Genomic DNA, 25397 nt, shown 5'->3' with positions numbered 1-25397 from the left:
TCCGAGCTCACGCTTGCCCACCGCTTTAGGGAGTCCTCGTAGCACACGTAGGCCCGATCTCTGTTTACACAAAAGCATTCAATTCTTGCATTTCCCAACGCAGTGTTTCGGTCGATGCCCGTGTTCAAGGTAGAGCTCCAATCTCCGTTCCCAATTCAATCTATTGATTTCTATCTTAGATACAATCGTTTGGATGCTGAGAAAATACTTTTACGTTAGATACAATCGTTTGGATTCTGAGAAAATGAAAAATAAATAAATAAATAAATCAAATTATCGTAATTTTTCACCATCGAGGGATTGCTCTTTACCTGAAACTCATATGACTGTTTGGCGATTGCACTTGATCTGAAACTCATGATTGTTCTTGATCGGAGTTATTTTATTTTATTTCACTTTTTTCTGTTTGTTTTGGATTTTTGGCTGCGAAGAAACTGAGAGAGTTATCACATAGGAATCCAAATGCGGTTTGCTTTTATTTTTCTTCATTTTTGTTGTAACCAAAAACAGGGTCGGATTTCACTCTGAGTACTTGATAACTTGGGAATACTATTGCTTGAAGTTTCGAATTCTAGGGTTTCTCTTTGAGCGGGCGTGGAATATTGCCGGTTTGGATTACAGCTTGGACTGAAATTTTTGTATGATCAACTCTCTTTGCTATTTGGCAATGTTTTCCTGCATAAAAATATATTTAGTTCAGAGAAAAGTAAAATTTTGACCGGTGACATTTTCACCGCCACTTAAAACTACTGTTTGGCTTAGTTAATTAAGGGATTTTAAAATAATAATAATAATAATAATAATAATTTTGCTTTATTTATTTATTTTGAAAGCAAAAGATGATATTTGAGAGATAACAGAGCAATGAAAATGTTGTTTTCTTTTAATTAAAATATGGTATGACAGTCATTTTAAAATATGAAAACGTGTTTACCATATACTTAAAAAGTTGTGGAGTTGATGTGGAATGACTGTCAATCACATCCATATCTATTTAAGGATCTTATTCAAATTGTAATATTAAGTATATCGCTTTAATGGGTTACAATACTTCTTTTTTTTATTTTATTTTTTAAGTCAGAAATGGGTTATAATACTTTTGGAATTTCTTCCCCTTACTAATTACCAATGTTTGCAGCTTCTTGTTGTTGTTGGGTTTTTTTTTTTTTAATTAGCTATATGCTAAATGATCCTTACTCTGGTTGGTTGTTAGTCATTTATGAGGTATCCTGTATAAATAAGACTATGTTTCAGATTGACAATGGGAGGTGAAAATTTCTTGATTACTATTGCGATTCTTGTGTTCGTAGTGTGTCTTTTTTATCGTGTCATTCTTAGGTGTCCAACCAAACAAATTTTCTATACTTGTATCATTTTATTGTAGGGTTTGGGCAATAAATTCTTATCACATATTTGGGAAGTGGACTCCATGCTTCAGGTTCTTGTCTACCTTCACGCATGGAAGTTTTTATTACTCATTCAATATCTCTATCCTTCAATGATTTGTTCCTTTTCTTTAATGGAATCTTTGCATTTTCTTAGTTTCAACAATGAGCTGATTCAGGAGAACTTTTTAATGGGTCAGAAATGCATTATTTACTTTGTCTATTTGTCTTTTTTTCATGTTTGCACAATGGTTATGTTTTTGGTATGTAGTTAATGTCCTAGCTTGACATTGACAAATAAGATTTCTTAACATTAGAGGAGCACAAATTGACTAAATACTCCTCACTCTTCTAGTTAGAGTCTTACTTCTAGACATGCATTAAGAAATCATCTTCTGTGCTAATAAAGACTTAGAAATGCATTTTAGGATTCATAGAAATGAAGTTTTAGGATATGTTGATTATAAAAGTTGTGGTAAGACATTAAAATTACTAGATTGCACTTCTAGCTTAAGAAAGTAGATTGTGCCATACGTAAAAACTATATAAACACTTATAAGTGGATTTTTTTTTTAACAAAAAAAAAATAGTTTGTCTACTTCAGAATGAGAAATTAGAATAAAAAGATTTGCAAACTGGAATTTTGGGTGACACTGAAGCTCTCACCATTTGGATTCTACCATCTAGAACAACCATCAGCAAGGACCTCTGGTAACATCTGTATCTATCTCATGTTTTGATTAACTTTGTTATATTTCATGGAAGGTTAAGGTCAGGGTTGAGGTTAGATATGGTTAAGGTTCAAATTTATGCTCAATTCCAATTTCAAGGTAGTTGAATTTGGAACCTGGTTTGGTCCACTTTCTCAAGGTCAAGTTTAATTTTCCTTACATCTCTCCCTCTAGGATCCCAGACATCATATAGGCCCTCAAAATAAAGAGCCCTTAAGCTAAAAAGGGATTAGTCATCTACCAATAGCCTAGCTTCAGGGCTTAAATTACTTAAATCAACTCAAACCCTTTATGGGGTATGTTCTTTTCTGATATTTTTTCAACCTTTGTTATCCAATAGATGGTTGATTCATTTTTTGGATGATCTTATTTATTTGTTTTTAAAGGTTGTGCCTCATTTTTGCATGTATAAAGAGGGGAGCTATATCTCTGGAATTCCAGAACTACATCTTGGCCTTGGGGATTGCAATGATGATCCCCTCTTTCCTTAGGTGCCCTTTTGCAAAACAAAGTCGTTTTTTCTGTGGGGAATTGTAGGAGTGTGAAATTTTGGAAAGATAATTGGTGTGGGAACCTCGCCCTCTGTAATTCTTTTCCCTCCTTGTATGCTTTTGCTTCCTCTAAAGAGGCTTGGGTAGTGGAGTTTTGGATCCTTCGGGAGAGGAAGGGGTTTGGAGTCCTAGATTCTCTAGGCCCTTCAACGATTGGGAGGTGGAGAGGTTACTTTTGACAATCCGGGGAAGAAGACTTATTCCTCTTTTGGAAGATAGAATGCTGTGGAAAGAGACTTCGAATGGGATTTTCCTAGTTAAATCCCTTTATAATGATCTAGCTTCAAGAAGAGTTGATCAATTCCCTAATGGTATGATTTGGAGCCCTTGTGTGCCTACCAAAGTGAGCTTTTTCGCTTGGGAGGCTTCTTGGGGTAAGGTGCTTACTCTGGATCAGCTTAAAAAGAGGGGCCGGATTCTTGCTAATAGATGCTTCCTTTGCTGTGAGGAAGAAGAGTCAATTGATCATATTCTTATGCATTGCACCAGGGCAAGAGTTTTATGGGAGTTATTGTTTGCCCTTTTTGGAGTTACTTGGGTCCTTCCTTTTTCGGTTAGAGATACCCTTATTGGATGGCGTGACTTTAACTTGGGCAAGAAGCGTAGAAAGGTGTGGAAGACAACCCCTTTGTGTCTTTTTTGGGCGGTTTGGAAGGAAAGAAATAGGATTGCTTTTGATAATGAGGACTTTTCGATTCATAGGTTGAAAAATTCTTTTGTTTGTAATCTTTGGTCGTGGACTAAGTCGGTTGTAAATGAAGGTCCTCTTTCTTTACTCAGTTTTTTTGATTGGCTAGGTGCTAGTTGAGGGATGGTTTTGTATCTTCTCTTCTTTTATTTGTGCCTTAAGGTGCCTCTTGTATACCCCCTGTATGCTTTTGGGTCGGCCTCAAGGTGCCCTTTTCTAATATATTTTTGTGTTTGCCTATAAAAAAAAAATAAAAATGACGATCCCCTCTTTCCTTGTTCCTTTAGTGGGAATAACTGATGCGAGACAATTCTCAAAGCCTAAACATTTTTCTTGGTTTCTTGATTACAATACCATTTCATCTGATATAACCATTTTATTTAATTGGGACTTATGAGATTAAGTCCATACACTGGTCTTCTATTCATGAGTTCAATAAAGTTTTGGAGAAATAATATTTACAGTTTTAATCATCATTACATATAGTGAGATAAGGCTTGATAGATTATCCATTATCTTTCAATTTTTGTTAAGAAGGAAAATTCTTTTCTTAATATGATTTCCAAATCTGCTTAATAAGAAGCATAAAAGAGGAGATTTCCTGAAACAAAATTGGTATTTTCTTATGGTTCTTTTTTTCTACCAAGTTTACCTGATTGAAATGTTTTTATTTTTTCATTTTCTGTGTTAAGTTAACTAAAGGGATTAGGGTGATATAGTGAGGGTAGTGCAAACTCTGCTTTTTGTTGAAGGAATTAATGCACTTCTATTAACTCTCTATATGGGGCTCAATTGCTGATTGTGGTTGGAGCTTCACATGCTTTCATGGTCCCCATTATATCCATAATTCATATTCTTCTTGATGTAAATCTCTGATCCTCATTCCTCATCAAGGTAGCCTAACTGTGTAATTTGTTTCAATTCTTCCATTTTTGCCATATGCTTTTTCTCATTAAAGTTGAATTACATTGACAAAAACTTGTGTAGCCTAGTTACCTAATGGCTTTTATAAAATTTAGAGGGGACAAAGAGATGGGAAATTATTCAAGTATCCAATAATCAATTCAGTGCTTCAGATTAATGTCCTTGCCTAATAGTTGAACATGATGAATTTGATCCAATGACTCATGTGGGTATACTTGCTAGTGTGATCTGTGTGGGTGCACGCACACATAATCCTATGTTAGAATAAAGTGTGTAATAACATGAAAAATCTGGAGCTTCATTAATGTTGCCCTTTTCTTCAATTAGGTAGTGGAATATATCCAAAAGCAGCAAATTTTGGAGCTAAATCTGTCTAGGAAGGTGGAAATGGCTATGAGGATTGCTACTTTTCTAGTAATATTGTTGTCTGTGTTCGAGCATTCGGCTGCCGGCAAACTCTTCAATGTTCGGCAACATCTCTCGACTGTCTCAAGGTCACTATCTTTTCTGTTTCCATGGCTTTTCGTGGGTGGTTTGTCCAATGAGAGGCCTGGGCTTGCATGGATATGTTCCAATTAAAATTTGGCCTCTATGTGTTTTTATGTTTTTTTTTTTTTTGATAAGTAAAAAAGAAATGCATTAAGAAAAAGACAAAAAACCACAAAGCATATAGGGGGTATACAGGGTGGCTAAGGCCTCAAAAAACAAAAACAAAAAGGATTCACCTTCCCTTAAGTGGATGCTACCCACTCCAAGAAGCCTATAAGAGAAATAGTCTCCTCACCTAAATACAATTTGACCCAACTCCACAAATTACAAACAAAAAAATTATTTAGTTTGTGGATATTCAACACACCCCCCCCCTAAAGACTAATCTATTCCTTTCCTTCCATACCGTCCAACAAATACACAACGGGATGGATTTTCAAACCTTTTTCCTTTTCTTCCCCACAAAGGGGCCCCTCCAACTAATTAAGACCTCCTTTACAGTTTCTGGAAAGACCCATTTAACATCTACTAACCTAAGGACAATATCCCACAAAGCTCTAACCACTATACAGTGTATAAAAATATGATTTACATTCTCTTCTTCACAACTACACAAAAAACAGCAATTAGGAAGTTGCAACCCTCTTCTTTGGAGCCTATCCAGAGTAAGCATCTTCCCCCACGTCGCCTCACAAGCAAAGAAAACGACTTTAGTTGGCACCCTAGCCACCCAAATACATCTTGAAGGAAAACCGGTGTCATTAGGATTGGCCAGCAAACTATAAGCTTCCTTGACCCTGAACTAACCTTTTCTTCCTCGCCTCCAAAGAACTGAGTCTTCCTCCAAAGAATGCTTATGACCCCTCAGCACATGGAGCAAATCCCCAACCATATCCAGTTCCCAATCATTAAAGTCCCTCAAAAAATTTAGGTTCCAACCTCCTTGACCAGAATTTTGGTCCCACATTTCCTCAACCGTTGAATTCCTATGAACAGCCATGACAAAGAGGTGAGGGAAACAATGGGACAGCGTTGTATCAGTACGCCAAACATCTGTCCAAAATCTTATTTTGGTGCCCTTCCCAGCTCGAAATACCATGTTATCCCAGCACCAATCAGATTCTTTCAAAATCTCCTTCCAAACCCCTATTCCAACCGCCCCATTAGCCTTCTTTGACCTCCATCCAAGACCCTCTTACCCATACTTCACCGTGATCACTTGTTTCCAAAGATTATCTTTATCACAAGCGTTTCTTGTCAAGCATCCATTTGTCCTCATTTTGGAGGATTATATTAGTTCTTACCAGAAGTAAAAACTTCTTCTTGAGACGTGGGAAACCTCTCTCCGGGATGGAGAGGATAGCCTAGCATGGAAAGATTGAAGTCTTGGATAGTGTTCGAGTCTAGTTATGGCAAAGTGTTGGGTAGCGATTGAATCGAAGACGTTTGAAGTGTCTATAGAGGAAATCAAAGGGAAACTAAAAGGTATCATTGTGGAAAGGAGTAGAGGCTTTTCCTCTTGGATCAGGTTTGGGGTATCAAGTTTGAGAAAGCTACTGGAATGTTTCGAAGAATGTTGTAGGGAGGAAAAGAAAGGAAGATTGGTTAAAGTCTGGGAGAAAGAGGGAAGAAAGTTCCGGTTGGAGAGGCGTGTAAACGGGGCAGGAAGATACGTCTTATGCTCTGTTGTGGATGTAGAGGCTAAAAGGAAAGGGCGTGATAGGAGGATGGGCCATTCTAGCTGAGAAGCTAAGGTCGCTGGGGATAGTTACTAAAAAGGAAGACAAAGGTGTAGAAGCAACCCAAATCAATTCAAAAAAGAAGGATGCAACATTAGATGATGAGGAAGAAAGGTGCATTGGTAAGAAGAAGTAGGGGGAGAAAAAGAGCGTCCTAGATGTGGCTAAAGGACCGGCTGGAAGGGTAGGCGAAGAGCTGTGGCTTCAGGCTGGAGGAAGGGGATTGAGGAGGAGGGAGGAAGTTTTGGGGCGTTGCCTAGTTGGTAGGTGGGAAGGGGCAGTGATGGAGATGGAGTTAGATTCGTTTAAAAACTGGGGGAAACGCAGCTAGAACCTTAGGAAAGGAATTAAGGTGATGAAGCTGGGAGAACCTTTCTTCTTGTTGGAATTTGAAGATGAAGGGGAAGCAGAGAGGGTATTAAACAGGGGGACGCGTAGATTTAAAGATAGGCTGCTGCATTTAGAGAGATGGAATGAGGAGGCTGGATGTTTGCAGGTTGGAAGCCAAACAAAAGAAGTTTGGGTGAGGGTGGTGGGGCTTCCGCTTCACTGTTGGAGTGAAGAAATGTTTAAAAGTATTGGTGATTGCTGTGGAGGTTTGGTGGAGGTGGATGAAGATACAAAGAATCTTTCTCAACTTCAATGGGCCAGGATTTTGGTAAAGAATAGCGGAAATTTTTTTCCAGGAACTTTGAATTTAGTAGTGAAGTCCTTCTGCTATGCAGTCCGCCTGTGGTGGGAGGTGCAGCCTAGAGTTTCAGCAGTGGAGCCAATGATGAACTTGAGATGGAGAGAGGGGGAAAGGATGAGGGAAAAAGGGGATAAGGGATCATGCGCCAGGAACAGCGGTGGGAAGGAAAAGGAAGGATGGCGTGCAGCTGAAGCTGATGGATCAGGTGCAGTTAGAAAAAGAACGGGAAAAGAAAAGTGTGATGGTGACAAGATGGGAGTTTCAGCTGATGGGTTGGCAGGTTACAGCAAGGAGGAAGGAGAGGTGGGCTCAAGTGAAAAAGACTGTGGGGGTGGGCCTGATAGCTGCAAGTTTGGGTGCGAAGTGACCCAGCCCAGAAATAGTCAAAGCCTGGAGCATGAGAGTCCTGAGGCTTGGGTAGAAAATCAAAAGGTTATAAATGGGTCAAGGGCTCGTTGGGAAAGGGGCCAGTCAAGCAGAGGTGGGGAGTGGGCCGCTCATGAAGGCCCTTTAAGTGATCAAAGAAATTTTTTGGGCCAGATGGACAATAGGGGTGAGAAGCGGGCTTCAAGGGTGGATATCTCTTTCTTGCAACGGGATGGGCTGGGTCATTTGGACAATAGGCCCAAAGCGGTAGAGAAAGATGGGCAACCCAGCTTAGCGGTGAAATACACTTCGGTGGAGCAGGCTTCTGATGTTGGCCCATCTTCTTTTCAAAAGGATGGGCTGGGCTGGCTGGACCACAGACCCAGAGTGGCAGGAGGAGAGGGGCAGCCCATCCTAGCATCAGTTTGGGCCCCGCTTGCTTATAAGCCTCCCTGGGATGAGCCCGGCGTTAATGCTAGGGCTTCGTCTTGCCTTGTGCCAGCTGAGGAATTTTTCGCCGAAGACAGACTAGTTGGAGGGATGGGGCCATCAGCGGCGAGAGGGACACCAGAGCGCTGCTCAATAACGGACGAGTGCTTTTTGGAGGAAGCTTCCAGGTATTCCCTCTTAAAGCCTTCGACTGTTTGCGTGTGGGGGGGTCGGGCCTCTTCTTCTTTTTCTCCTTTCTCTGGGATGGGGGGTTCTTTGCTTGAGATGGAGGAGAGATGTGGCCATGAGGTCATTCTGAAGGAAACCGAAGAGGGGTTAAGTATCAACCCTCTAAGCATGCGTTCGGCAGAAGAGAGAATGGGAGAGAAGAGTATGAGCGGGTTTTTCCCGCTAAAAGAAGGAAGGAAGGAATGGGGCGAGGAAAAGGATATGGAATCGTGGAATTACAGCTGTTTGGCAAAGTTTTGCCATTGTTTGGGAATGCCAACAGAGGGCTGTGAGAGGGATATTCTGAAACTTCTCCATAAAATGAGGGACAGAAGAGATAGAAGTGAGAATTTAAGCGGAAAAAAGAGGAAAGGACAGAGAACCTCAAGATTTGACCGCGAGTTGAAGAAACTAGAATGGTCGGTGAATTATAGCGGGTCAGGAGGGGACAGGGGGTATCAAGAGTGTGTTAGATGAGGATTCGAATTGTGTCATGGAATGTAAGGGGGGCAAATAACAGAGAGAAGAGGAAATTGATTAAAGATGTGATTAAAACCCAGAAAGCAGATTTAGTGTGTCTCTAGGAAACAAAATTGCAGGAGATGACGAGTGCAATTGTGAGGAGTTTAGGGGTAGGAAGATGTCTGGAATGGGGGGCTTTGAATTCAAGGGGTGCGGCGGGGAGGGTGGTGGTGTTCTGGGACAATAGGGTGCTGCAGTTGGAGGAAATGGAGGTGGGCAATTATTCAGTTTCTTGTCGGTTCAAGAATGTTGAGGATGGTTTTTGCTGGGCGTTTTCAGGAGTTTATGGGCCCTCTGTGAAGGTGGAGAAAGAGGAGTTTCTGAGCGAATTGGGGGCCATCAAAGGGCTGTGGAACGAACCGTGGTGTGTTGCTGGCGACTTCAACATGATAAGATTCCCTTCTAAGCGGAGCCGAGGAGGTCGCCTGTCCCCATCAATGCGGAGATTCACAGAAGTGATAAAGGAGTTAGAGTTAAGGGATTTGCCTCTTCAGGGGGGGATGTTCACGTGGAGTGGAGGTTTTAATAATCTCTTAAAATCGAGAATTGACCGGTTTCTTATCTCTGAAGATTGGGAAGCTCATTTTCGGGAGTGTATTCAAGGTGTTTTGGCTAGACCAGTATCAGATCATTCTCCAATTATTCTTGATGGAGGGGGGATGAGGAGAGGGCCCACACCTTTCAAATTCGAGAACATGTGGCTGAAGGAGGAAGGCTTCAAAGAGGTGCTGAGGAATTGGTGGGAGGGGATCCAAGTTAGAGGGACAGCCAGTTACATTTTGAGCGAGAAATTAAAGGCTTTAAAGCCGACTCTGAAAAAATGGAACACAGAGGTTTTCGGACAGATTAAGGTTAAGAAGCAAGAGGCTTGGAATTCATTGGATTTCTGGGACAAGGAAGAGAGGGTTCGCGAATTGTCCTTGGAAGAGGAAGAAGCTAGGAAGGAGGCAAGAGAGATGTATAAGAAGTGGGTCCTTTTAGAAGAAACGTCATGGAGGCAGAAGTCCAGGGAAATTTTGCTGAAAGAGGGGGATAGAAATACAATTTTTAGGGCTTTGTCAGGCTGTTGTGGCGAGAAAGCGCCAGGCCCTGACGGTTTTTCAATGGCTTTTTGGCAATTTTTGTGGGATTTTGTTAAAGAAGAGGTCATGAACTTCTTTAGGCAATTCCATGAGACCGGGAGCTTTGTAAGAAGTTTGAATGCAACTTTCCTAGTGTTGATTCCTAAGAAAGGGGGGGCAGAGGACTTGAAGGATTTTAGGCCAATTAGCTTGGTGGGAGGGTTGTATAAGTGGCTAGCTAAGGTGTTGGCTAATAGAATGAAGGGTGTCTTAGCCAAGGTCATCTCAACGTCCCAAAACGCTTTCGTGGAGGGACGGCAGATTATGGACGCAGTGCTGGTCGCTAATGAGGCAATTGACTCCATTGTGAAAAGCAATAGAGGGGTGATTCTCTGTAAATTAGACATTGAGAAAGCCTATGATCACATGGATTGAGATTTTCTTTTAGCAGTGATGGAGAAGATGGGGTTTGGGGAAAGATGGTGCAGGTGGATAAAGTGGTGTCTATCCACTGTTAGGTACTCAGTTATGGTGAATGGAAGCCCTACGGGTTTTTTCCAAAGCTCAAGGGGGTTAAGGCAAGGAGACCCCCTGTCGCTGTACCTTTTTGTAGTGGTGATGGAGGCTTTCAGTGTTTTGATAAAGAAGGCAGTGGTTGGGGGGTTTTTGGCGCCTTGTTTGATTCAGGGAAGAAGAGGCGAAGGGGTCCAGATATCACATTTGTTGTTTGCTGATGATACGCTGATATTTTGTGAAGCAAAGGAGGATCAGTTATTGTATATGGGCTGGTTGTTAATGTGGTTTGAGGCAATTTCAGGGTTAAGAGTAAATCTGGAGAAAAGTGAGCTGATTCTAGTTGGTAGAGCCGAGAATGTGGATGAGTTGGCTGATGAGTTTGGTTACAAGGTGGGAAAACTGCCTTCCACTTATTTAGGAATGCCGTTAGGTGCCCCGTTTAAAAGCGTTGCAGCGTGGGATGGAATAGAAGAAAGATTCAGAAAGAAATTGGCTATGTGGAAACGTCAGTATATTTCAAAAGGGGGGAGGATTACTCTAGTGCGTAGTACATTGTCAAATTTACCGATTTATTTTATGTCGATTTTCCAGATGCCTAGAGTGGTTAGAATCAGATTGGAGAAGATTCAAAGGGACTTTTTGTGGGGTGGCGGGGCTCTTGTGCAAAAACCACATTTAGTAAATTGGTCAATTGTATGTTTAGACAAAAGAAGCGGAGGGTTGGGGGTTAAGAGTCTTGGGGCCTTCAATAGGGCTCTCCTTGGCAAATGGGTGTGGCGTTTTGAAAATGAAAGAAAGGCTCTTTGGAACCAAGTGATCAAAGGGAAATACGGGGAGGAAAGAGGAGGGTGGAGATCTTGTGAGCCTAGGGAGGCCTACGGGTTTGGGTTGTGGAAGGCAATAAGTAAAATGGGACATCAAGTGACCCCTTTTGTTGGCTTTGTGGTGGGTGATGGTGAGAAAGTGAAGTTTTGGAAAGATAAATGGTGTGAAACCATTCCTTTGAGCGAGGTTTTTCCTTCTTTATTTGCTTTAGCTTCGAACAAAGAGGCTTGGGTAAATGAAGTGTGGACAGCCGAGGGGGAAGTTGGAACCCTTGTTTCAATAGACCTTTCAACGATTGGGAGTTGGAAGAAGTGGAAAGGCTATTTTGTTGCTTGGAGGGGAAGAAGGTTAGGGGGGATGAGGAGGATAAGGTGAAGTGGATGGCATCAAAGAATGGGGATTTCTCGGTGAAATCTTTGTATAAGACCATGTAGTCGGGGTCTCTTGCTTTTTTCCCTTCAAAAATTATATGGAACTCTTGTGTGCAGCCCAAATTGAGCTTTTTTGCGTGGGAGGCTTCTTGGGGGAGAGTCCTAACCTTGGATCGCTTGCAAAAGAGAGGTTGGGTTATGGCAAATAGATGTTTTCTTTGCCATAAGAGTGAGGAGACAATTGACCACCTTCTTATCCATTGTGAAAAAACGAGGGAAGTATGGATGGTGTTCCTTTCCTTTTTTGGTGTTTCGTGGGTTTTCCCCCGTTTGGTCAAGGAAACCCTTTTAGGGTGGAGGGGGTCCTTTGTGGGAAAGAAAAGGAAGGTGGCGTGGCAATTGGGACCGTTATGCTTGTTTTGGGTTATTTGGAAGGCTAGAAATTCAATTGCATTTGAGGATTGTGGGCTGTCCATTCAAAGGCTGAAAGCATCTTTTGTGTATTTTTTGTGGTCGGAATCCAAATTGTGGATAAAAGATGGTCCTTCGACCTTAATAGATTTTATAGACTGGGTGTGTATGCGTTAAGGGAGAGGTTTTTTTGTTTTGCCTTGTCCTTTGATGTTTGGGCCCTTTTGTAAGGGGGTAAGTCCCTTTATACTGTAATTTGGTGGGTCGCTTCTTTAGCGCCTCTTTGCAATACAATCTTATACTTATTGATCAAAAAAAAAAATTATCTTTGTCACAAGCATACCTCCACATCCACTTGCCAAGCAAGGCTTTGTTCAATATGGCTAGCTTCCTTAGGCCTAGTCCACCCTTGTCCTTGTCTGTACAAACCACCTCCCAATTAACTAGATGGATTTTCCCCCCCAAGTTTCCCCCTCCCCACAGGAAATCCCTTTGCACTTTCTCTAGTCTTCTAGCAACAATCTTGGGCATTCTGAAAATAGACATTTGATAGATTCATGCTAGCCAAAGTACTTTTTATGAGTGTGATTCTTCCCCCTTTGGAAATATATTGCCGTTTCCAAAGTGCAAGTCTCCTCTTTACTCTCTCTTCCACCCCATCCCACATAGAAGGAGCTCTATTAGGAGCCCTTAGAGGAACACCCAAATACTGAGAGGGCAAGGATCCCACCCTGTAGCCTAACTCAACTGCCAACTCTTCAATCTCCTCTACCTCTCCAACTGGAATAATTTCACTTTTGGCTAAGTTAATCCTTACACCTGAAGCAGCTTCAAACCAGAGGAAAATCCAACTTAAGTGAGTTAGATGCTCCTTGCTTGCCTCATAGAACACAATTGTGTCATCAGCAAAAAATAAATAGAAGATGTTCAAAGAGGATCTACTGCCACCCCGAATGCTACACCCTGATAAAAATCCCCCCTCCACGGCTCTCCTAATGAGAACATCTAGCACTTCCATTCCCATAACAAAAAGATAAGGAGATAGTGGATCTCCTTGTCTAAGTCCCTTAGTGCTAGGAAAGAAGCCAGCAGGCACCCCTCTATGTGTTTTTATGTTGTCACCATTTCAAAGAAAATGCAGAATTCACTTCCACTGAGGCAAATATTTGAAGAATAATGCTGTTTAGAGCCTTCAGTAACTATTTCCATTGTTTTTTAAAAAATTGACACCACCAACACAGTAGAGAGAATCAATTTGTTGATTTGGTTTGTGAAACTCATCATTTTCCATGGTCAAATTATTCTGGGTTCCTGAATGGCATCTAGATTTATGTTTTTGTACTGTCTCAGATGCTTAAAATTTGCAATGTTTGTATGTGCAGATATGGTGCTGTGAAAGATATTGCTGACAGTGCCTTTGTGCCTTCTAAAGTTCCAGATGGGTGCAGTCCCATCCACTTAAATCTTGTGGTAATCATCCTCAGGAACTTCGATTGCTAGTGAAAATTTACTTATTTGGTCATTTAGTTTGACTCTTGGTATATCTCTGTCAGACCAACATTATTGACATAAATAATGTAACATCAAATTTTGAAAAGTAATATCATTGATTTCAAAAGCCATCTTTGCCTATTCACCCAGTTTCTAATGCTCGCATTCGTCTTTTAAATGTCTCCTTCATAGTCTTAATGGTGACACAAAAGCAAATTGTAGTGAAGATTTGATGCTTTGAGAATGTTGGATAAATTGTAGATAGACAATTGAAAATTGCAGATATAAATTTTGGTGAAACTTGAATAGAGTCAATGATTTAGAAGTTTTGTCCATTGCATGATCTAGTAATATTGCATGAATTACACTCATCGTGTGTGACCTCCTCTATCTTTTAACCACTCTCTAATTCGTTTAGAACTGAAATTTATGACATTCAAGTCCACATCTCCACATCTAAAGGGATGTCTTTAGTTGGAACTTGTGTTATATGAACTTGTGATATCTATTCTAGAAGTGGAAATTGCCTCAGGTTTAGAAAAGAAGCACAAAATTTGTTTATGGTGTTTCTTTTGTGTTCTGGTTAAATACATTTGTGTGTGCTATTTACAGTAATGATTCATATGCTAGAATATTTTCTATGGGAGTTACCATGGGAAATACTTTTATGTGCAATTCTACATTTCTTTGTTCTTTATGTTAGGATGATTTACTGATTCTATATTATGAAATTCTTTTCTATGTTTTCATGAGCAAGGAAAATTCTAATCCCATTTCAAATTCACAGGCAAGGCATGGGACTCGTTCTCCTACCAAGAAACGGATGAGAGAACTAGACAATTTGGCCACTCATCTAGAATCACTTCTAAGAGATGTGAAAGAACAGAATTTGTCTTTGAAGAAAGTTCCTGCCTGGTTATGGGGTTGGAAATCTCCTTGGAAGGGGAAGGTAACAGGTGGAGAACTTACTGATGTTGGAGAAATTGAACTGTATCATCTAGCAATCAGAATTCGAGAAAGATTTCCAGATTTGTTTAATGAGGAATACCACCCAGATGTATTTACAATAAAAGCAACCCAGGTTAGTCCTGTTTTGGTTTTCCCCTTCAGTTGAAATGTCTCTACACTTTGACCCCCTGTTGAAACTTACATTAGAAATGATGAAAAATTAGTCTATTTGCCATGTTACTGTCATTTTGGAGACTGCCATGGTGAATGTTTTGGCAGCTAATTGAATTTTGTTAACATAAATACCTATACTCTTCCTTCTATGTTGAGTCTTCCTCATGCCAATCAAGGTTGATTGGGTCACAGTAACTGCAATCTTAATTTTTTTGTTGTCCTTTTTCTGTTAGAAGTGTTACATAGCTCTTTCCATTCACATGAGACAGGTCCCTCGGGCATCAGCTAGTGCTGTGGCATTTGGGATGGGATTGTTCAGTGGAAGGGGAAGTCTTGGACCAGGGCATCAGCGAGCTTTTGCCGTTACCAGTGAGAGCCGTGCCAGTGATATACTGCTGAGGTTTTTTGAATGTTGTCAAAACTACAAGGTACATGTGTAATGTTTTCCTTCTTTACATTATATATAGAGGTTATGTTTGCTTCTCAAGACTGTTGACCATCACCTATCTGTATAGCTGACAAGTCAAAGTAGTCTGAAGCAGGCAGTTGAGGATTCATTTGTTAAAGCTTGCTCTTAATCAGGTTTTGATGCACATTTATTGCTTTGGTTTTAATTATGAAGGATCTATGGATGCAGGATTTTAGGAAAAGTCAGGAGCCTGCTGTTGATGAGCTCAAAGAACCCATCTTTGATGAGATTACTGCTACATTAAGGAAGCGTTATGGGCTGAATTTTACCAGACAGGATACGTCTTCTCTCTGGTTTTTGTGCAAACAGGTGATTACTATCCGTTCTTGTACCTTTTATTTTGTGACAGAAGAATTCTATCCTCTCATGTCTGTTAATTATTCTCTCTCTCTCTCTCTCTTCCTTTTTTTTTTTCTTTTCTCCACTGTGTTATTATGTTTTACAACTTGGCAGGAAGCATCCTTACTGGACATAACTGATCAAGCTTGTGGTCTTTTCAGCCCTTCTGAGGTACACATGTTTTTATGTTATGCCTCTGATATGAGTGCCTCCTTTTTCTTTTGTTGGGTCTGTTGGTTTGCAAAGACTAATACTAGCTAAGTGATGCAAGTTTAAGAACCCTTGTTTTTCCCATGCTATATTGCTACTAACTTGGGAACCAAATCAACATGGTTAGGTTGCTTTGTTGGAGTGGACAGATGATTTGGAGCTGTTTATATTGAAGGGTTATGGTAAATCTCTAAACTACCAAATGGGAGTGCCATTGCTTAAAGATGTTTTTCAGTCCATGGAGCAAGCTATTAAAGCAAAGGAAGGTAACATAAATCATCTGATCTTTTTGCTACGCTTTTGGGTGTATTTTACTCTTGGATGTTGTATCCTTCAATCCAATACCTCCTATTTGCATGGAGGTTTGAAATGTAGTGTGGGTTATGACGCAAAGGAGCAGCTTGATTGGTAGTCAATTGAACTGCTGTTTCCCAATTGTCTTTGGTGGCATAGAATTTGGTGGCTAGGCAGGGGCTGTAATCTGATACTATCAGGTGCCCTCACAGATTCCAATAATATGTGGCAATCAATAACTTCCGGATTTGAGCCATAGATGTTGTCTATTAATAATTAATATCATCTGCATTGTATAATTGTGAAATTAGTAGGCTGTTGTTATTTCAAATGCTATAGTGCTGTCTCCAAATATTCACAGAATATTCTCTCTCTGAGTTACTGGGAGATTATTCTCCTCTTGCTCCTGGTATTTAATCTATTTAGGATTATATCAGCAGCTATGTCATTTCTTTGCTAGTTGAATCATCACTTCACAAAATGCATTATATTAAAGACATAATACTTGTTCCTGCCTTATATTATAGTTGCCTTTGCCTTCTATGCATGTAGAAAACTATGCTCCTGGCAGTTACGAAAAGGCAAGACTTCGGTTTGCCCATGCTGAGACTGTGGTTCCATTCTCATGTCTTCTTGGGCTCTTTCTGGAGCAGTCTGGTGAGTGCTTTTGTTAGTAAACTGTGTATGAACCATATATGATAAGCATGCAAATACTGGCTGTCTACCACCACTATTCTTTGTATACTTTGCTGTATGTTGTCTTCTTAGGTGTTAACTGCTGAATATTTCAGAATTTAAACAAATGCAAAGAGAAGAACCCCTGCAATACCCTCCAAAGCCTCCCCAGAAAAGAAATTGGAGGGGCAGCACAGTGGCACCTTTTGCTGGGAATAACATGTTGGTTTTATACAGTTGTCCTGCCAACTCTTCAAGCAAGTACTTTGTGCAAGTACTGCACAATGAACACCCCATTCCAATGCCTGTAAGCCTTAATTCACAACATGCTTCAAGTTGTCATGATGTCTTCTCTCTTGAGTCTCATCACAGTTCATCTTTCTACTATTTAGTTTATTATCTTTGTTCCATATAAGTATTGAAAACTTTTGAATGTCAGCATCATCATTTTTACTTTTAATAGAATTATTTCATAGTTGGAGAATTTAAACCTGCAAAAATAGAAATTTTTAGACCATACAAGATAGACTTGCAATTCCATGCTGTTTTATACATACATGGTCCAATTGTCAGTGAATCTTACAGATTTTACTCTCACCTTTTGTCTAATCAACTTTTACATGGTTACAATTGTTCTTCTTTTGCCCCAAATTCCTATCTTTGTTATGTTCTTCAGCAAACCCTTTGCTCGTTTATCCTTGTGGTACTGATGTTTTGTGTTGCTTTCAATAGGGTTGTGATAATTCTGATCTGTGTCCGTTCGAGGTTTTCAAGGTACTCCCTTTCATCCAACTCCAAAACCCTTTTAATTTTTAAAATTGCAAGTGGTGGCCTGCTCCTTATTGAGAAATTCCATATCATTCTTCAGGAAAGAATAGTCACTCCTCACATGAAGCACGAGTACTACGCGGTCTGCAATGTCAAGTTGGAAAAACCTGAGCAGAAGCCTGCAACGAGTAAGTTATCACAACTGTTCCATTGGCTCTTCTCACAGAGGAATGATGATACCCGGTCTCTCGAAGTTGACTTATAATTTGATTTTCAAACAAAAGAAGGAACGATTCTTACATTCGTTTTTCTTGTTGGTAACGCATCCCTCACTTGATTCTCAGCCACAACCAGCTCGTCCTTTTAGCCGACTCTCATATTGGATTGAGCCGACTCCCATGTTGGATTGAGCCTATCCCTCGTGTTGACAAATTTTTTTCCGCCAGAACATGAATTTGCTGCTTCAATCCCATATGTTCTGATGTAGAAGCATAACGCATATGGGGCATCCGAAATTGTGTTCGGCCATTATTCTAACATACTGTTATAGTATATTTTGAGTAACTGTAGAAATAAAAAGATGGTATGCAGTGTGTACATTGGTATTGGTTATGCCCCCAAGGCGACCAGAGAACCCCCTACTTGTTCTGAATAGAGAAATAAAACCCGTCAACTCCTTTCTAATCACCCAATCTATCCTCTATACCACTTAAGTATTAGGGAAAGGCTTGAACTCGGGACCCTTTGGTTCATTACCATATGTAATTTTTGATGATTTTCATTCATGTTTGGCTCACAATGGGTATGGTGCTTGGAGCTCGGTGGCTCTTTTCATGCATGTCACATCATGTTTTTTGTCTCTTTCAATTGGGAGAGTCCGATCTACACCGATTAAAGCTTCTAGGGTTTTTTTTTTTTTTTTTTGGTTCAACTCGTTTTTAGCCTTTGTTCCATCACTTCCATGTGGGGCTCTTAGGAAAGATCCCATCTACTCGAAGTTTCGGATACGTGTAGATAAAGGGGGTACAAGTGTACGATGTCAATGGCCTTTTCTGTGGCTGGCTTCAACGGAAATTTGCATATAAATATTATAATTCAAGGTAGAGTGGATAAGATTGAAAAAGGAATATTGAACAGAAGCATATGCTACAGAATATTCCAAGTTGTAAAAGTTTTGAAAATATATCAATTTCACATTTGGGTTTTATTTGTAGTTCAAAATTGAAACCTAATTGCAAGTGTTTCATAAGAATTGTTTTTAACTTCAATGGATAATGCGACATCCCCTTTTTAAAAATTCATCTTATTTGATTTTCTGAAAGAAAAATTGATAATATTTTTAAGATAATTCTTAAAGCAGTTTTAAAGTCATTTTGAAAAATAAAATTTTATTTGGAATGTTAAATATAGATAAACAATTTTCTCATTAAATTTGCTTTCAAAAAAATAATCTTAACCGTTTTTGGAACAAAATCTCAACAAAATAACTTTAGTAAACCATTCATGGAACATGCTTTAAATTAGAAATTGAGTTCTATTTGAAAAAACAAAAAAAACTGTTTTAAGGAGTCATTTCAGAACAAGTTCTGAATTCCACACCTTTGAAATGAAAAGATAAAACTTTCATACCATGTTTGATTCAAAAACACGTGAGAAAAAGAAATTAGAGTGAAAAAAAAAAAATTTCAAAATTTCAAAATTATTTTTATATGTTTTTTCAAATTCATTACATTTAGTTTTTTTATACTTAAAGATTAAATAATTTTAAAATATATAAATTTTTAATTAATTTTAATTATATTTTATTTTTAAAAAAAATTATATAGCATTAGTATTTTTCACACTCTTTATCATCCTTGGGATTTCTTTTTACCTTTCTGTGCTCCATGATATTCGAACATCAAAACAACCATTTCCCTTTATATTCTTTATATTCAGAATGTATTTGACAGTGATTTTAAGAAATATTTTTAGTATTTTTAATATTCGAAAGATAAAAATTTTCAAATATTAAAAATACTAAAAACACTTCTTAAAATCACTATCGAACACACTCTTAATCATTTCCTTCTTGCGTTTCAGAACTAACCATTGAACCAATCCTGTCAGGCACTGACTCGTTTTCTAAAATTAAAAATATTTAACAGTTTATGGAGAAACACTTTGGTCTACACAAATGAAAAGACTTCCCAGTTCACAAAAGTGAACAGAGGATCCATTCACAGATACAGGCAACAAAGTACGGCAAAATTTCCAATTCAAAAAGCCCCAAAAAAAGGGCAAAAAGATGAGTAAAAGACACATGAACTAGAAAATGTAATATGAATCTTGCTGTCCTGTTCCATGTGAGAATTATAGTTGTTGCTTACTCTACCACTATTTCTCCAGATTGGTCCACACAAACATCATTGTGGAATTGCTTCAGCAATATAATTTGCTTGGAGATTAACGTGATAAAAAGACAACCTATTCTGAGGCAAATTGATCATATATAGGCTAAAATGAGACCCTGAAGAACGATTATTTATATTAAGGCTTTTAAAGGACAGCAAGTGAGATATTGTTTGATGGTTAGACAGTTCAAAGATTTATAGTCTCAAGGATGATATCAATGTTGAAAGAAAGCTTACTATGGTTGATTACATACTGACGTAAAGGAGGGTGGCTTGGGAAGAGAGTCAACTAATGAATAATGGGATACTGGCTGCAGCTATATGTCTATACCACATAATGGTAGTCAAATGTTATGAGTCCAAAGTTGAGGCACCAGAAGAAACAATGCTGATGAGAACTGAAGATGGGAAGGGTTTTTGGCCTCCTTTCTACATGCCTTGTGTTTGCTTCAATCTCGTACACAAGAAAATGGATGTATTCCGAGTGAATAAGAGCAGTTCAGGCTTTATGATTATGGGAAAGGTTCATGGAGAAAGCCATAATTCTTAAAGAAGTCGAGTGCCTAGTAATATATTTGAAGGATGTTAGAAAAATATATGTAACAGAGAAACAATCAAAGATCAAGTCTCTAAGTGGTCAATCTACTTCTCAGAGGACATGGATTCTCTATGGTACAAAAAAATAATACCTTGATTTGATCTTTCTGTATGAAAATTGTATTTGGAGAAGAAACAAGTGATCATACCAAAATTTCTTGAGAAGCATCCTCTAAACTTTCACCAGGTGTGACTCAGCTAATGAAGAATTAAGATCTTCTCGTGATTGTGATCTCCTGCTCTGTAGATGCATCTGACTTCGGTGAGGGGACCAGAAGGAGCCCATGGTGCTATTGTCAAATTGCATCTGCCCCAAGCTGCCCGAGGAATAACTGTGTGAGACACTGCTAGTTGACGGGTATAAGGAAGACTCCATAAGCTGGATGCTGCTGCCACTGAAACCATGTCCTGTGCCAAATGGTCTGTGTTGGCCACCCGCTATTGTTGGACTCAGAGGCATCTTCACCCTTCCATCACCTGAGAAGTTAAACAAGGACAAATAAATTAACAACAAAATAGTTATAGCGACCATGGGAAGGGAATAATGAAATAAACAAGAAATAAGGTGTAAAAGAAACAAAAAGCTCCATGAACATGAGAAACAATGCACAAGTGTTAGGATTGTGGAACATGGTAATGAGAAACTAAGGTCTCACTCATGGAAATGCAAAAGAATTCGTTAAAAGGTTCAATGGAAGAAGGAAACTATATGCAGCAGTACTTTGGCAAGAGCCTGATATTCTCCTATTTTATGCCAAACATATTTAGCTTAGAATTATTATCTAAACGATCTTTAAATTTTTTATGGACAAGCTGTATGAACCCATCAAATGCTTTTAAATTTTTGTGAATGATAATAGTCTGGTTCAAAATCATGCACCCACAAAATATGCTTGTGCATATGTATGTGTCTAGTAAATAAAAGGATATCATGTCTGTATGCTTGTATCTATGCATTTATCAGATGTCTATTAAACCGATATAGGATGGGATAAGGTGATTGATTCCTGAGATTTGTATGATGCTCAAACAGAACTCTTGAGATGCATCATGCTAATAAAAAGAATTAGGATCTTAAAATGTTAAAGATAAGCCTTTGATCTGGATGTTATCATGCATCAAATTTAATATCCCATTGCATTGTTCAGATTGGGAGGACTCTCTTTACAGTCTTCAAACATTCCATTATACGTGTTTTGGTCTCTTGCATGAGAAGATTTCTTGGGAGGAAAGCTACAAAATCCAGAAGTTAAGCATACTTCTTTTCCCTTCTAGGAAATGACAGAGCAAAAATATATGAGCAGCTAAGAATAGTAAAAGCACAGAATAAGAAATGATTTTCAGGGATTGTAGTGAATATATACTGGTATTATTTCACAATGCTTAAGAATTATGCACAACTCACCAGTGTTGAAGAAGAGCTTACCTGAACTGATAGGACTCCAACCCTGGAACCGGAAAGGAGATGATATATTTAGAACTGATGTAGTAGATGCACTGTTCTGCCTAAAGAGCGGGAGATGTGGCCTACGGAAAAATCTTGGCATCCAATTGCCAACACATGATAATGCACAAAACACAAAAAACAATGAAACAGCCAAAACTACAAAGAGAATAACTGGATTTATCTTCATTTGGAGTATTTCATATCTAGGAAGCCCAATCCTAGCTGAAAAAGAATTCCCAGCTTCCAACAGGGCAACCCCAAGTGTCCAGGTAATACTCCCAGGACCAATAGTTACTTGGTTATCCGTAATATGCAAACCCTCTCTCAATAATAAAGCAATATACGGTGCCCTAAAGCAGTATTGTTCTATGAAGGGCTGTGGAGCAACACTATTCTTTGCAACTTCCCAGGTTTTTGCACAGAATTCTTGACCTTTCTCCAATACATCATCAAGCGTGGCATCTGAAGTCAAGTTGAAAAACCGATACACTACAAAAAAGCCAGACATTGCATAGAACTTGCCATAAGGACGAGGTGAGTTATCAGAAAGAGCACAAGGTTGTACTTCACAATCAAGCCCTGGACTTAGAGCCGACCATTCTGACAAATTTACAGCAATTTTTGCAAGGGCATTGCATTCATCCCATTTTGGTACACCTATAAGCCGGATGGCAATTCCTGGTTTTCCTCCTTTGCCCAAGGTTTTTCCTCCAACAAGAGGGCTCCCACCTTCTTGGAAGCGAGAAGCACAATGAGAACAGACATATTGCTTTTTGTAACCAGAGTGCAAGCAAGGATGCTTGAGTTCTATTTTCCCATTAAGTAGATCTGCATTAGCACTTTCAGGAAGCTTCTTGAGAAGATGAACCACAGACTTGTCAAAGGCATCATTCAAACCATATCCAGATAGAGAATAGGCATTTAGATGATGGTTAACAGCTCCAATTTTCACACTTAGGTTAGTTTCATTATGCACATGATTCCTACTCTCAAAAGTAACCTGTAATGATGAGCCGCCCAGGTCAAGTGCACCAAATGTTGCTTGTTTCAGTGAGGACCCTAATGTACGAGTGTGATAGTTAAGAGCTATCCATCCAAAATAAGCTTCCTCCATGCCAGTGATGATCTTAACCCATTCTTCATGGCACAAGAAAGGCGAATCCTTCATTATGGATCGTGCATTGTTAAGAAGCCAGTCTGAATCAGATTTCGGCAGCCTGCGTACACCAGCTGTGGCATAAAGGAAGAGAGAAGTAGACTTATGTGAATGCTTGGGGATTTGTTTCTCTGCCCATCGAAGAAGAGGTTTTATTGCAGCTTTCAAGCCAGATACATTATTCACCAACTTATCAAGTCCAGGTTCCGTCTCCATTCGATCATAAGCACGCCCACTCTGTGAACTTGGTTTTTTTTTAGGACCTTCCACAAATGATCTCAATACAATGGGGAAACTTCCATCTTTCTTGTGAGCAATGTTTGCTTTATATACATAAGCTCGAGTTCCAGTACTCCCAGAATCAAGTACAACATAGAATTTGGATGCCTCTTGAGACCAGTTAGAATAAAAGTATATTGAAACAATATATATAAGAGAAGCAAATAACAGTAGACACAGGAGAACCATGAGGGCTCGCACCCACTTCTTCCGAACAAATGGGTTTGCTGGCAGTCCCTTTTCCTTAGAAAAACTTAACCCACCATTTTCTCCTTGTAAGGGATGAGGTTGTTTTGCCAGGATTAGACTCCTATCAGCCTCAAGGCTGAGATCACCTTCTTCTAGATTCAGTCGACGATATGCTGAGAAATCTTGGAGGGATGAGGAGAGTCGCAAATTACTCTTCTGTCCAGTGCTGGGAAAACCAAAACCATGACCAGAACCTGCCTGAGGGGATAACCCAGATGACACATATGGGATTGTAGAAGACTGAGGAGCTGAAAAGCGACTAGCTGAGGCAGAAATAATTTCTGCAATTCTACTGAAAACCATCTTATGCAAAAATCTAACAATTACTAGAACAGTAAAATATCATCCTGGAGGTTTGATGCCTGAATATGCGAAAAAACACTTACATGCCCCCTCTTAACATGGTGCTTTATGGAGCTAATACAACAATAAATTTAATGAATCCTTCAACTGAGGTGCTACTTGAGAGTACAAAGACTGCAAAATTGAATAACAGGAACTCATTAGTTGTATAACACAAACACAAAAGGAAAAAACACATTTAAATTAAAAAAAAAAATGTATCATCCTACAATTTCAAGTTTTTCATATTTTCCTGACAGAAATAGTTAAGAGGAAATTTTTTTCCCTGGAAACATCTTTCCATTTACGGCTTCTTCAATTTAGCCAAACATTTATCTCGGCTATTTAGTTAGATGTTGGAAAAAGGAAAATTTCCCCTTTAAACCTAAAATCTAAATTTTCCCAGAAAGTATTTTGTCCAAACAAACAGAGCTTATGACCAAAGTTATAAGCTTAGTTATACATAAGATCTTCAACCGAACAACCACACAATTCAGAACGAGACCGCACGTTCAATTTTTTTCGGTTTTTTCATTATCAATATTATTACAAATCTTCTTCTCACCTCATTGCAAATTTTCCTAGAATAAAAAAATACATATAGAATTTCAATCAGTTTTGGTTTCTTAAAAAAGTGCGATATTGGACTCAAACTACGCCAACTAGTTTTACCAGACCTAGTTGATTCAAAATTGTAGAACGCAAAATTCCTATCTTCCTTTCTCTTCCCCTCAGGATTTTCTCGCGACCAAACAGATCACCACATTGTCTTACGATGAAATCACAAAAAACGAAAACCGAACTTCCAGATCTCCGATTTATTAAAATTCAATCAAGAATTAGCGAAAAAATAATTTAAGAAAAAAAAACGAAGAACCAAATCAACTCACGTAATCATCAATGGAGAAGAGTAGGCGTAGCAGATCAAGAAGCCTCGTCAATGGAGGCGGAGATGATGATCCACCGCAGTGACTGTGCGACCTACTCCACCAGATCGGTGGACTCTAGAGTCTGGGACTATGGCGATCTTCTCACTCTCACGCCATTTTGAATCGTCTCTTTTTTTAATTTTATTTTTCCTGTTTTAGTTTTTTTTATTTTTATGTTATTTTTCGCGAATTTCTCGAGCTATATTCGTGCGTGCTGAATTTGAAAACGACGACCATCTGTTGATCGAAACGACGTCGTTTTGAAGTGGCCCATAAAATCCAATTCCTTTCACGGTATAAGATTAATTCCGATGGACCCTCTCACCCGCGGTTCAGCCAGAAAGGGAAATTATGCATACGCAACCGTGCAAGTACCCGATGTTTTTTGTCTGTCGTCACCCAATGTTGGTGAAGTCTGCTACACCGACGGCTATGCATTTATAATATAGCGAAATACATAAAAAGGAAGGGGAATGTTCAATGTGTTCTATAATGATATTTTATTATTAAAAATTTTATTTTTTAAGATAACTTATAAAAAATCATCCTTATATTTTTACTTATGCCTAATTTGATGCCCAATTTTTTTAAACAATTTTTTCTTAAATTATAATTAAATATTAAATAAGGTATTTTATTAAATATTTTTGTTAAAATTTGATAAAAAAAAAATAATATACCAATCACTTGTATATTTATATGAAAATTTT

At 38.9% G+C, this 25397-nt stretch overlaps 2 protein-coding genes across 7 annotated transcripts; one reads left to right on the top strand and one right to left on the bottom strand.

Annotated features, from left to right (window-relative positions):
• The first annotated feature begins 15 nt into the window (after nt 1-15).
• LOC100253622 (uncharacterized) lies at nt 16-17982 on the top strand. 5 transcript variants are annotated; one of them, XM_059741416.1, is made up of 14 exons: nt 33-129; nt 1385-1438; nt 4607-4773; nt 13310-13397; nt 14206-14499; nt 14810-14968; nt 15178-15318; nt 15463-15519; nt 15686-15824; nt 16405-16509; nt 16644-16834; nt 17260-17301; nt 17396-17483; nt 17640-17982. In XM_059741416.1, exons 1-14 carry the CDS (start codon nt 115-117, stop codon nt 17660-17662), a joined length of 1563 nt encoding a protein of 520 aa, XP_059597399.1. In that variant the 5' UTR covers nt 33-114; the 3' UTR covers nt 17663-17982. The 5 variants fall into 5 exon arrangements, with proteins under 5 accessions (XP_059597398.1, XP_059597400.1, XP_059597399.1 ...); XM_059741417.1 differs by lacking the exon at nt 1385-1438 and having other exon boundaries at nt 29-129; XM_010659924.3 differs by having other exon boundaries at nt 34-129; nt 17396-17982.
• Nucleotides 17983-19797: 1815 nt separating this feature from the next.
• LOC100258768 (probable apyrase 7) lies at nt 19798-24862 on the bottom strand. Of its 2 annotated transcripts, XM_019224565.2 has the most exons (4): nt 24649-24862; nt 21712-23893; nt 20435-20762; nt 19798-20251 (listed from the first exon to the last, which is right to left on the bottom strand). In XM_019224565.2, the coding sequence occupies exons 2-3, from the start codon at nt 23717-23719 to the stop codon at nt 20458-20460; spliced, it is 2313 nt and encodes a 770-aa protein (XP_019080110.1). In that variant the 5' UTR covers nt 23720-23893; nt 24649-24862; the 3' UTR covers nt 19798-20251; nt 20435-20457. The 2 variants fall into 2 exon arrangements, with proteins under 2 accessions (XP_019080110.1, XP_002273561.1); XM_002273525.4 differs by having other exon boundaries at nt 20235-20762; nt 24649-24861.
• Nucleotides 24863-25397: the final 535 nt, after the last annotated feature.

The sequence above is a fragment of the Vitis vinifera genome, chromosome 13 (assembly GCF_030704535.1).
Source record: "Vitis vinifera cultivar Pinot Noir 40024 chromosome 13, ASM3070453v1".
NCBI classification, from domain to species: domain Eukaryota; kingdom Viridiplantae; phylum Streptophyta; class Magnoliopsida; order Vitales; family Vitaceae; genus Vitis; species Vitis vinifera.
Note: the sequence above shows the minus strand (reverse complement) of the source record. Positions and strands in the feature narration are given on the sequence as shown.

Excerpts from the sequence above, each read along its gene's own strand:
- LOC100258768 (XM_019224565.2), bottom strand. The coding sequence starts at position 23,719 with ATGGTTTTCAGTAGAATTGCAGAAATTATTTCTGCCTCAGCTAGTCGC. Across the intron at positions 20,763-21,711 it reads TTGGAGTCCTATCAGTTCAG|GTGATGGAAGGGTGAAGATG; the intron begins GTAAGCTCTTCT and ends TTAACTTCTCAG.
- LOC100253622 (XM_010659924.3), top strand. Across the intron at positions 4,774-13,309 it reads CATCTCTCGACTGTCTCAAG|ATATGGTGCTGTGAAAGATA; the intron begins GTCACTATCTTT and ends TTGTATGTGCAG. Across the intron at positions 14,969-15,177 it reads AATGTTGTCAAAACTACAAG|GATTTTAGGAAAAGTCAGGA; the intron begins GTACATGTGTAA and ends CTATGGATGCAG.